The sequence below is a fragment of the Vanessa atalanta genome, chromosome 1 (genome assembly GCF_905147765.1).
Source record: "Vanessa atalanta chromosome 1, ilVanAtal1.2, whole genome shotgun sequence".
NCBI classification, from domain to species: domain Eukaryota; kingdom Metazoa; phylum Arthropoda; class Insecta; order Lepidoptera; family Nymphalidae; genus Vanessa; species Vanessa atalanta.
Genome location: NC_061871.1, coordinates 2180382 through 2193836, shown reverse-complemented (window position 1 = coordinate 2193836; position 13455 = coordinate 2180382). Strand labels below are relative to the sequence as shown.

Here is a 13455-nt window from a genome sequence, read left to right as displayed (position 1 = left end):
TTGCCTGTTGTTTTGTTGGCGTGCATTTTTTCAGGATAAAAAGTAGAGTATGTCAATATCCACTCATGTACAAATAGAGAATGGAAAGAGAACGAATCAACACATATAATTTTCAAAATCATATCTTTCCAAAATCATATATCTATATTAATACGGATTAATATATATATTTTTTATAACATACGTAGGCGAATTGGCAGATAGGTGATCTCATGGTATGTAGTCATAATCGCCCAAGTTCATTGCCGCTTGGGATCCAAAATGTCGTTTTTCTTTATCTTTAGTTACACTGTATCACTCATGCTGGAGACCAGAACGTAACAATACAAAGTATTGGTATTTGGCTGAAGAATAAGCAATAAATGGACCACCCACCTATCCATACTTAATAAGTCTCAAAGAAAGAAAGAATGTACCACCAGCTTTGGGAACCAAAATGTTGGGTTCTTTTGCCTTTAGTAAGGCTATATCGCTAATTTTTTGAAACTGGAACGTAACAATATAAAATATTCGTGTTTGACTGTAGAATTTGCTATAAAAAGACCACCCACCAACCCACACAGCTTAAAAAGAAAGAACTAAAGTAATCAAAGAATAATTTTATGTCTATCTTCTATCGAATATTGGTTGAATACGTTAATATCAAGAAATTAAAATCAGATTAGAAAAATATATATATCATATTAGATATTTATGACTATATCTTTACCTCATAACCTTTATCCATAAATGTCAACGAATACTAAACACATCATGAGGGACGTATTTGATATCCAAATGTGACGCCGGTAAAACTGTGAGGAATTGAAAAAAATCACAAAATATTATACTAAATGGTAATTCATAAAAAATATGAACCCGTCATATCTGGATTAGAGTAGATTATACATTTATCACATTGCTAAAAAGGGTGCTACTACAGGAGACAGAAGAGAGTCGTGAGGGTTTTACGCGAGTGTGTCCCAAATCCAATGTCGCGTTGTTTTTTAAAGGATAAAGGATATTTCAGACTGAACTACATATTTAGTTATAAAATAAGCTGACACATTTTTAGTTTGTTTGTTCGTCAAGTGTTTTTTAATGTTACAAATAAACGACATAACTGAAAAAAATATTTTTAAATTTAGAACGTTCGCTTGCGTCCAAATAAATAAATAACAACCTATTCTTGCTTGGTTTGCCCCGAAGGGATCAAAGGAGGTCATTATCATATACTATTTTATGGCCATAGTGATTTACTAGATAGTAGTAATAAGTTATCGACGAAGCGCATAAATCGACTAAAATGGTAGAAATGATGGACGGGCGTCATATATTACAGGAGGCCTGCCTTCAAACCAGATACAATAGATGCCGCTTCTAATAAATCTTAGCCCATGACGTCACTTCCGCTTCCCGTCCATGTCAATTAGCCCGTGCAGTGAATCGATATAGTAACCAAATTATATCGACACGAGCGCGACAAAATAATTTTTGCCTAAAGTCCTAGAGTTTTGGCGCAATTTATATTTTTACCGTAGCGTAATATTTCATTTTTTTTGTATGATATCGGTAGGCGGAAATAGGTCACCTGATGGTAAGTGGTCACTACCGCCCATAGACAATGGCACTGTAAGAAATATTAACCATTCCTTACATTACCAAAGCGCCACCAATATCGGGAACTAAGATGCCAGTCTAACAATACATGCACAAGGGACATATCCCTTGTGCATGTATTGTTAGACTGGCTTACTCACCCTTCAAACCGGAACACAACAATGCTGAGTACTGCTGTTTGGCGGTAGAATATTTGATAAGTGGGTGGTACCTACCCAGACGGGCTTGCACAAAGCCCTACCAAGTAAACCTATGTATATATAAATTTTATAGCCATATTAGTAACAAATATATAAATACAGAATTTTGAAATGTTTTTTATACCTAAGGTAATCTTTTTTTTTAAAACACGAAATATTTTATTTAATCCATGTATTAAAACGAATTTAATTCAACTAGATTCAATAGTGACCAGTATCAAACGTGTCTGCAAAATTTCAACTTGGTTGGAACTGGATCTAATTTCAGTTAGAGATAGAGCTTTAATACACGAAGACTAGCATGTTCATCTCGTGTTCGAAATTCGACCAAAACTATTATTGATAACGTAAATAAAACATATTATATGAGATTGTACATATGTTTCGAACATTTATTTTTCTACTGATATTTTTTTTTTATGAATGGCTTGCAAACAACAAAAAAAGAAAATCATTCGAAAAAGGAATGAAAAATGTACTGAACGCTTTTTTCTTTGTATATTTGAATAAACTAACTAATAGGTGACGTTAAATAGAAGCCTGCGATAATTATCATACAATAGTCGATTTTCTGTCATTGGTGAATAATGCTGTAGTAACATCTGTTCATAAGCTAGCGGGTTGGTCACCACTTATGACAAGTGACGTACAGACAGTTTTAATGATCTAGGCCTTTGTGGTTGTGTTTCTAGACCCTCGACGCAAGTTATCCTAGTACGGGTCGTTGACTCCATGTTGTAGTTAATAATGTATTTACATGCCGCGACTTTGTTCTCGTAGACATTGTTTGCGATTTTCATTTTGAAGTATACCCTCATATAATTTATTTACCCTCAGGAGAGTAGTGTGGCAACAAGCTCCGAAGTTACTTCTTAAGAGAAAATGGTTTTCAATAGCACTGAGATATTTAGAAGACGTGGTTTCACCTAATTCTGGGATCACTATGTGGAATAATTAATTTAAACAAATCCAGCAGTTTTCAGCAGCAGAGAACGGAGCAAAATTGACCCTGTATACAAAAAGCATATTATATTGCTAAATAAATCGACTCCTTCTAGTATAGCGACGAGGAAAAAAATACGTCTTATAATTCCGGATAGGTAATAGAAAATGTCACCATAACTCTTGTTGTTAAGCTCACTAGCTTACCTTCGAGCTGATAACATCGTTTTAAGAATTCGAGTAGTATTTACGATAGCATTTAATGCATTTTCGCCAGATTTATTATGCAAGATACGCTGCTACACGTGTGTAACAATGCCAGTATTTCTTTTATACAACAATACAAGTTTCCTTGTTGCGTTATTGAAATAAAATATGGAGTTAAGGCGAAAGGTTAGTCGCTTGCAAGAAAAGAAGATCCTTTTTCGATAGACTTGAATATTTATTGCGGTTCGGGAGTTCTGGTGTCGATAGATTTTTATTAGTTAAATAAAAATTTATGAAACATACAGAATGTGACTTTGGTTTTTTGATTTTTTTTTTCTAATTTTATTGATTTCGATTCTTACACCAACTTATCATTAATAAATATTTTTTTTAATTTTGATCTAAATGCTATACCTATTAAGGTAAATAAAAGCAGATGTTACTTATAATAAACACATTAATGTAGACATATACCAATAGATAAAATAAAATAAAGAAAGGCACATTTGCCCTGATATACCTAATACTTTCTTGAGGAATTTTATTTAAGAGTCATCAAATTGTTCCAAAGTTGCATTATGCTCAATTAAGATTCATAGACTACTTTTTAAAGAGAGCGACACCGGTTATGGGCCATCAACCTGGGTTACTAAGTTGTTATGTTTTGTGCTTGTTACACTGGCTCACTCATCCTTCAAACCGGAACAATAATTAATATTTCTGTATACCGGTAGGGTATTATTTAAAATTGTATCTTAGTTGTAGTAGTAAATTGCAACTTTTGTAAATACAAATTTCAAAAAAAAAATTTTGTGAAATTTGCCACGATCGTAAATATCTGCTTAGCATAAAATTTGCTTTTGTATGTTGCAAATGCACAAGCATTGATCACATGATCAATAAAGCTAATATAAATAAAAACAGATGTTTTTGTTGATTTAAAACTGCAAACAGCACTAGCTTACATTCGATTACTCTACAGCTTTTTCAATCCAACTGAAACTATTACGGAGAACAGCGATTGAAACTTTAGGTAGAATTTACGATAAAGAGCTCACAGTCTCTCGTATTTCTCTCTTAATGTTACAAAAGCAAGTAACCTTCGACTGGACACTCGATCTCGGCAGATTCAATTGGTCCGGGGAATTAATGTCGCGCGCTCACTCCGCCAACAAAGGTACAAATTACGTTTTTATTTTAATTAAAGACTACAGCTGCTGTAACTTTTAACTTTTATTTTCGGTCTTAGCGTTGTTTTGTTTTCAAATAACATACCATTAGGATAAAGCTCCGATGCAGCGCTTTATAGATACAAAAATGTAAGTACGTTTTTCGTTTTAGACAATAGCGTTTATATTACTCATATTGTGAATTATTTTAGAGATTATATTTCCTTAAAATAATAAAAAAATAACAAGGAATTAAATAGGTGATTTAAAGGGTAATAAAGATGAAAAAAACGTTAAATAAAAAAATAAGTTGTAATCCAGCTGTAAGACCGACATTAGTCAAAGGCTGACAGCGGCTTAAAGCGCTATCTATCTCGATTAATACGCCTTAATAAACCCACCTGTTTTGTAACTAGCCTCTTTTTTTAAATTTCAACAGATGCACTTTTTTCAAAAGCGCTATATAAATCATGAAATATGTCGATGGCGTCGGACTAACCGAATATATTGAAATATTTAAATCTATATCTTATTTAAATCATTTTTTTAATAGGAGATTGTTTTCCGAGACCAGTTTTCGTGAAAAGGGTTCGAAATGTTTTTGAAACGAAACAACGGGAATATCTAAGCGGAATTAGTTATGATATTCGATCAAATAACAATTAAAGAAGTCTTTGACGGCCGGTAACTATTGAGATTCTTGCCCCTCATTTTCGAAAGAATCTACATTCCGGTGATCGCTTTAATTAATAATCTAACGTAATTTAGAAGTTTTTAATACGAGCTTGAATGAAGACTATTTTGAATTGTAAAAAAATCTTCCATATTAACTATGGTTTTTTTTTAAAATTTGATGTAGGGTAACGGGCAAATGGTAACCTGATGGTAATTAATCACCACCAAATCACCACCATCAAATATCAAATGACATTAGCGCTGTAAGAAATATCAAGCATTCCTTATATCGCCAATGCACCACCAACCTTAGGAGCTAAGATGTTATGTCCCTTATGCCTGTCATTAATAATTCTCGTCAATAATACAATAATAATAATAAGTATTTTTGCTGTTTGGCGGTATAATATGATGAGTGGGCGGTTCCTACCTAAACATACAAAAGTACATATTTACGAAACTGAGTAATAAAAATATGACAATTACAAAAAAAAACAGTTAGGTACATTGTTTTAATTTTCACGCAAATGAAATATTATATTATTTCTCGTTTCCACTTAAACGATTTTTTATCTCTTTATCCATTTGGAAAAGTAAATCGAACGAACAACCTGACATGATTTTCGTGAGAGAAATAATGAAATCGAATTTTCCTTATAATGAACAAAATAAAAACTTCATCTAGATGTTATGAATTCATAAAACGTTCCTCGCAAGGCCGTTTCATTTGCCCGGAGCTTATTTTCTTTGGAATGATGACACGGGCGCTTATTTCTTCCAGGAATGCGCGATAAAAATGTTATCTATTTCTTTGTATTTACTGAAGTTTGACTTCTTTTTGAGTTGTAACATTTTAACGAATTTGAACAAAACTTTTCTGGCATAAAAAGTATCAGTACTCTCAAGAATACTAAACTGCGGATGCGCTTTAATTTTTTTTTATTTCCCGAAAATATATCTCTAACTGTGTATACACACTTTATTTTTAAAATAGTACTATTATTAATATAATAGAGGTAAGGCTATTTTGAACATTCACATCAGTTGAGTCGGTTGTTTTTAAAATGTCGGACGAAGCAGTTATATTGATCAGATTATGATATGTTAAAAAAAAATAGTTACTTTACACAGATAAACATCGCTTTCACATACACTTATTTCTAAATCGACGAAAGCGAAACTGTAGTGCTGTTCTTCTCACACACATATGTAATGTTCGAATCTGATCTGAAATACAGGCGAAACCCCCCTATTTTAAACTTCTCTTTTATTTGTCGCTATTATACAAACTGCAATGTACCAATATTGCAAAATAGTGGTCTTTATGCAAAGCGTGGTGTTTTTGGATAGATTTTTTGTGGTAATCGTCATGTAAGAAAAAAGCGTGACGCCCCCTCTAACCTCTCTGTCTCTTTCTGTTATATATGATTGTATATAATATTATTTATTCCATTTTTTGTTATTGTTTTATTGCACACGGTATTTTTAATAATAATTTTACTATTTAATAAATTTAATACTTGTCATTTAATTATTGTCTATTATTTAATAGTTAATAATATAGTGAAAGCGACTTATTTCTAGCCGGGTATCCCATGACACATCTGTTTTTGTTTGATATTGAAGTAATCAAATTTACATGACACTCACAAATGTTTATTATTAGCACACATAAATTGTTCATAACTAAAAAATCATTATATAAAAACGCGCGGGCGGGCGCTGCTTTTCATCCCGTGTAATTTCATTCTACTTTATATTACTTGGCTCATTGCTTTGCATCTGTCAAATCTTAAGAGGTATTTACCGCCTGCTTATAGCTTTAGTAAGCCAGCCCTTGTTTATAGGGATTAAATATGATTGTAAAGAGGATAGTTATATCCAGACCTCCATTTTGAACATTATCCCGAGGAAATTGGAGAAATTTTGGTGTTCTATATTTAATTAAAATGTATTTATTATTATTTTTAAGAATATTTATGACGTTTTAATTTGTTAGGATTTTGTGCTGCTATAATGTACAGATATGAGTTGTTTATTTGTTTTTTCTAAATACAGCTAAACCTACAATTCGAACTACATACTATTTCATAGTGTAACTCTCTATCTAATGCAATACTTATAGTAAATATACTACAGATTGTCATATCAACAAAGTTCATAACATTTCATTAGACAATACAAACCGCTATGTCCCTGTGTTTTAAATCTGTAATATCTTCAAAAATATTCATTTAAATTACATGCTGTAAAGGGTCATATTGATCTATCTTAAATGCACAATGTATTTAAGTTCTTAATTGGATATTGATTAATGCTGTATTGCATAAATCTTTGAAAATAAGCCATTATTTCTCCAAAAAAATAAGGGATAAAAATTGGTTATTGTGCGATATAGTGGTAAGAGATAGACATATACAATGTTGTGGTACATTATTTTGATCTATCCTGTAGGGTTCAGCCAGCGTTTGCAATGTAAGCGCAAAAAAACCGACCTCACATTAGAAACCTCTAAAATAAACAGTTTTCTCAACTATATTGTGCATATATTACACATATAAACCTTCCCCTCGAATCATTCTATCTTTTATAGATAATAATATTTGATATGACTAATTTCCTACCGCGGCCTTTCTCGTCTGTAAGGATACCCCCCCCTCCCCCAATATAAAAAGTACTATTCCAGGCTACAATCTAACTCTGTGCGAAATTTCATTCAGTTCCGTTAAGCGATTCTGACGTGTTTGAATATCAAACATTCATCCGTTAAAACTTTCGCCTTAATAAGATTTTATATTGCCCAAATGTAAATTGAAATGGCATTCATATTTGTGTCATGTAATTTCTTCAGCATTTTTTGTTGCAAATCCCGTCCTTGTTAGTTTCCATTTCACGTGACCAACGCGTAAATGCATGTGGCCTACTACAAAAGCACCCGCACCTGTTTCCGGGGAATTAGCGTTAGTCCTATTAGATCTTTTGTCATCATCACGACAAAACCAGAGGTCGTGATAAAGTTCGTGTTGACGGGTAAAATCCCTTTTGATTGTGTTGGGAAATACCAACAAATAACGAGTAAAAATATGCTACGAATATATTGAAATACTAACTTTAAAATATGTTTTAATATAATTTTGTTTCAATTCGTTAAAACCAATTTAAGAATAAAATGGGCTCTCGTGTGTATGGGACATGGGTGCCATAAAATCTTGTACAGATTGATAAATTCGAACCCATTTCACCTTTTTACTATTTTCACAGCCTGGAACTGGGTCATAACATCGAATATAATAAACAGAATAGTTTTATGTCAGATTTTATTGTTAGTTTCAAGAACATTCCGTGCGGAATATTGTTGGATATAAATTGTTGGAAAAATTCACCGATCGCCATTTGGGTGTTCTCGCTCAATGCTTAAAATATTGCGTGAATTCTTTAGTTTGAACATTTTCGTTGTTTTAATGGATTGCCGGCTATATGGAACTTTTGAAAATATTTAGTTTGGTCAGAAAACATATTTTTTTTGGTATGTTTTATCGTTTTGCTTTAAACGTAAAATTTTTAAACATAAATTTAAACTTGATAAACTAATAAATCAAACAATGTTTTGTACGAACAACGAAAATTTTATTATTTCAATTAAATAATATAATAAAAGTTAGTATAAAAAATAACAATAAATAATGTTTGAAATTAATAATAAATAAATTTGTCCTAGTGGTATGTTATTTTACAAACTTTTTTTAACCCCATATTTAAAAAAAAGTCACGCAGTGTTGTATACTAAATTGATTTGGCATATTTGAAATATTGTATTATGAAGTAAGAATATGTTTTAAAGAAGTGCAAAATTTGTACCTCATCTATTAAAAGCTGAGATTTCTTGAACGCTTGTAAAAAAATATTAGTGGTAGGGTAGTTCTGCGGATTTTGATAGGTAATACTCACTCATTATTTATTCTACCAGTATAATTAAGAAGCAATACCATAATGCAATGAAAGACTTATCATTTTGAATGCTACCCACATCAGATATTAATTTTAAGCGCTTAGTGAGAGGTTAATGGTGTAACTTTTTCAATAAATAAATAAATAATGACTGGACCACTAACATTGTTATGTTCCGTTTCGAATGGTGATTGAGCTAATGTACCTAACTGCAGTCACACAGGACAAAACATTTTAGTTTCCAAGGTTGGTTGCTCATTAACGGTGGATAATATAGATATATAGATTGGTGCACGGTGCTAATGTATATGGAAAAGTGGCTATTTAATATATCAGGTAGCCTATTTACTAGACTGTTGCTGAAGTTAAATAGTATGAGTGAAAACTTTAGTTACAGGTTAAATAGATTACGATGTTAGATTTAAAACAATATTTTGTGAATATATCATTATGATGGTCTAATCAAATATTGATGGTCAATCATTGTTCAAAGGCAATAATCACTATTTTGAGTTAACAGTGTGAACGAATTGAATCTGTTGGTGTGTTCAGTACAGTTGTTATTTCCACGAAAACAATCACAAACGAATCGTCAGTCGTGCGTGGGACGGAAATGAAAGGTACGTTTAAATGGCTTTCCTTTTGTATGGATATATCAAAGTTTTGTTTTTGCTCAATCTCACTTAATGAATATATCGGAGATCAGATTACGATATCAAATTTTATATTTAAAATCGTTACATTTTTAACATTTTAATATGTAAGGGATGAAATTAATAGGTTGTATATCTACATCGAGCTCCTATACTTTTCCTTAAATGGTGACGTGGCATTGCATGACAGTGCATTATTACAGTTTTATAAATACTGAACATAAATAAACATTTTTAATTACGTATGAATTAAATGACATCTGTAAAACAAAATAAGTGTCATTTTCAAATAATGTAACGGTAACTGTTATATGTAATATAAAAAAAGAAAATTTTTGCAACAGTTATCTTTGTCAAAAATAAGATTAAATTAAGTTATCAAGTTATTTTAAATACTAAATAATACAAATAACATAGTGATATTTATCACAATAACATAAGATCAAAAATTTCACTTCATATTTAATTATTTTATTTATTCAGTCTATTAATTCACCTTAACAATTATCTGAACAATGGGTGCAGAGTTTACAATGGAGTCGACGATAGCTGGGCCGATAGAAATTTGGTCGGGGCTAACGATGGCAGGTCCAACGGAGATTGGCTCGTAGGAGTCAACGATAGCAGGGCCGACAGAAATCTGTTCGGGGCTAACGATGGCAGGTCCAACGGAGATAGGCTCGTAGGAGTCGACGATAGCTGGGCCGACAGAAATTTGGTCGGGGCTAACGATGGCAGGTCCAACGGAGATTGGCTCGTAGGAGTCAACGATAGCAGGGCCGACAGAAATCTGTTCGGGGCTAACGATGGCAGGTCCAACGGAGATTGGCTCGTAGGAGTCAACAATAGCTGGGCCGACAGATATCTGGTCGGGGCTAACGATGGCAGGTCCAACGGAGATTGGCTCGTAGGAGTCAACGATAGCAGGGCCGACAGAAATCTGTTCAGGGCTAACGATGGCAGGTCCAACGGAGATTGGCTCGTAGGAGTCAACAATAGCTGGGCCGACAGATATCTGGTCGGGGCTAACGATGGCAGGTCCAACGGAGATTGGCTCGTAGGAGTCAACGATAGCAGGGCCGACAGAAATCTGTTCAGGGCTAACGATGGCCGGTCCAACGGAGATTGGCTCGTAGGAGTCGACGATAGCTGGGCCGACAGAAATTTGGTCGGGGCTAACGATGGCAGGTCCAACGGAGATTGGCTCGTAGGAGTCAACGATAGCAGGGCCGACAGAAATCTGTTCGGGGCTAACGATGGCAGGTCCAACGGAGATTGGCTCGTAGGAGTCGACGATAGCAGGACCGACAGAAATTTGGTCGGGGCTAACGATGGCAGGTCCAACGGAGATTGGCTCGTAGGAGTCAACGATAGCAGGGCCGACAGAAATCTGTTCAGGGCTAACGATGGCAGGTCCAACGGAGATTGGCTCGTAGGAGTCAACGATAGCAGGGCCGACGGAAATAAATGTTGGTTTTATAGCAGCCAGCTCTTCTCGGCGGTATGTAGGACCAGCCAAAGCTACGCTGAGAAACGCAGCGACGAACAACACCTTCATCATTTCGTTCTATAAATAAATAATGTTACATTAAGATTTGTTAATTTATATTTATCATTGATACTTTAAGAGGTATAGTATAGAGACAGGCTTAAAATGTACAGGCATTTGTCATTCTAAACACAGTTAATAAAAATTACTAAATAATAAAAAAATAGAACTCAAACCATTTCATTAAATCAATTTGATATTTCGAGAGATAATAATTATAACTAATGAATGGCAACAAACTGACAGCGGATTTAAAATAATGTAAGTAATAATAATTGCCACCTTTAAACATACCTTTGTCTGTTGAATTGTCTTACAAACACTAATTCCTCAAAAAAGATATTTTCTTTTTATAACAGTTTTATCTCTTATTTATCTCATAGGATTTTAAATTTGACTTGTTATATTTATTGCACATAATCGTTTTAATTGTGATATGCTAAAATTAAATTAATACATTTTTGTCATATTGAAATATAATATTCTATTATTTTTTTCAAATGTTATGTATTATACATAACAAATGTAGAGAACATTGTTGTCCATTCACGTTAAAAAATCATGTATATGTTTTTTCTATTAGAATAAAATAAAATACAAAATGATCACTAATTAAGACATTCTGAGCAAATTTGAGCGAGATGGCCCAGCGGTTAGAACGCGAGCATCTTAACCGATGCATCTTTATCTCGTGCTCGGCAGTAAAGGAAAACATTGCGAAGAAACCTGTATGTATCTAATTTCAACGATATTCTGCCTGTGGAATATTCTCCAAACCTTCTCCTCAAAGGGAAAGGAGGCCTTAGCCCAGCAGTGGGAAATTTACTGGCTGCTAATGAGCAAATTTTGGCCAAATGGTCAATTTTGAGCAATAACTAACATTATAGAAAATATTAAATTGCAAGTATGTTGTAAGTGTGGACGCAAACATCGATGCACTCTTTATTCGCATTTATATATAATCGGAGAGACAACAGGCGCAGGATCAATGACTTTGTCTGCTTTCCTAGATCAAGAATCTAACTAATTATTGACCAGGCTTGAAACTAAATTGGTTTGACGAAAATATTTAATTCATTTTTAAGGGCCAGACCAGAGATTTCAAAGCAGGATCTTGGCCTCAAACTCAAACTCCTTTATCTTCTATCCTTACTTATTGATAGGCAAATTAAACACTAACGCCGGTTCGGAAAAGAATACCCTGACCTGAGAAGAACCGGCGAAAAAAACTCAGCGGGTCTTTTTTTGGCAATTTTATCTTTACATATATTAAATATGAATAGAAATAGCTAGGAGGCGATCGTTTCATTCCTAAGGTGTGCTATCAATCATAAACTCACTAATTCTGTAACCTTTCGCACAAAATCCTTCCTTGATATTTTTTTTAAATTTGGCAACAGAAGCTATTTGAACTTTCTGGGATCCTGTTGTAGAACCGTATACATTGCTCCACAAAAGAGTTACTGACTCTATACAGTCGAGTAACAGGAGTAACAAGTTTGTGTTTGGTCCTTGTACCAATGCTATGAGTATCACATTTTCTCATAAAATCATTTATATTTTTCCGCTCAAACATAGCATTACAGAATATAGGTATGTATATTGAGTAGCAACAGTTAATATCGTGATTTCTTTAAATTTATACCTTAATGTTTCTTTAGCTCCTAGGTTATATATTGCGCGAATAGCCCTTTTCTGTAGCACACATATAGTACGGATAGCGGCTGCGTTACCCTAAAGCATAATACCGTAAGACTACTACGTACATACTGTGAAAGTAACTGAAATATACTAAGCGAGCCGTATCAACATCGGTAAATAATCTAATTATTTTGACTGCAAATGCCGCAGAACTCAGTGTACTTGTCAATACGTTAATATGCGGGACCCATTGCAACTTGGCATCAACACTAAGGCCAAGAAATTCAGGTGACTCAACTGGATCCATTTTTAGGCTTTTATATTTTGCACATTTGGTGTACTAAATTTTACAATTTTTGTTTTTTTTTTTATTATTTAGTCTAAGAATATTTAGGCTAAGCCAGTGTTCTATAACAGTTATAGCATTGTTTACATCGTCGTACTGTACCTGCTTTCTATTAATTTTAAAAACTAAGGAGTTATTATCAGCAAACAATACTATATAATGTTTGTAGGGAATTGTTCCCAACAAGAAAGGGAAATATCTTATAATATCTAACCACTAGACAGTTACGTAAACTTAACGAACGTAAGAAAGATTAAGCCGCTAACAAGTAATACTTGTAATCTTAAAATTTTTATCTTGTCTGCTATTAGCTTTATATAAGTACATTTATATCGCTGAAAGTAGTAACTATGTAAGTCGTCGTAAATTTTTAATTAAATTCTAGTGTAAGATGTACACTTTTGATTGCTAATGGGATTATGTTTAGAATTAGAAACAGTTCCCCTTAAATGAAGGAGTTAAGGTATTACGTGTCAGTTTAATTCTGATAACAATGCATAATTCGAGAAGTATTACATAATTCTAC

At 33.3% G+C, this 13455-nt stretch overlaps 1 protein-coding gene across 1 annotated transcript; it reads right to left on the bottom strand.

Moving 5' to 3' along the window:
* Window positions 1–9822: 9822 nt before the first annotated feature.
* Window positions 9823–11260, bottom strand: LOC125064993 (calphotin-like). Its single transcript, XM_047672373.1, has 2 exons — window positions 11237–11260; window positions 9823–10960 (listed from the first exon to the last, which is right to left on the bottom strand). The coding sequence occupies exon 2, from the start codon at window positions 10952–10954 to the stop codon at window positions 9881–9883; it is 1074 nt and encodes a 357-aa protein (XP_047528329.1). The 5' UTR covers window positions 10955–10960; window positions 11237–11260; the 3' UTR covers window positions 9823–9880.
* Between the last annotated feature and the right edge of the window lie 2195 nt (window positions 11261–13455).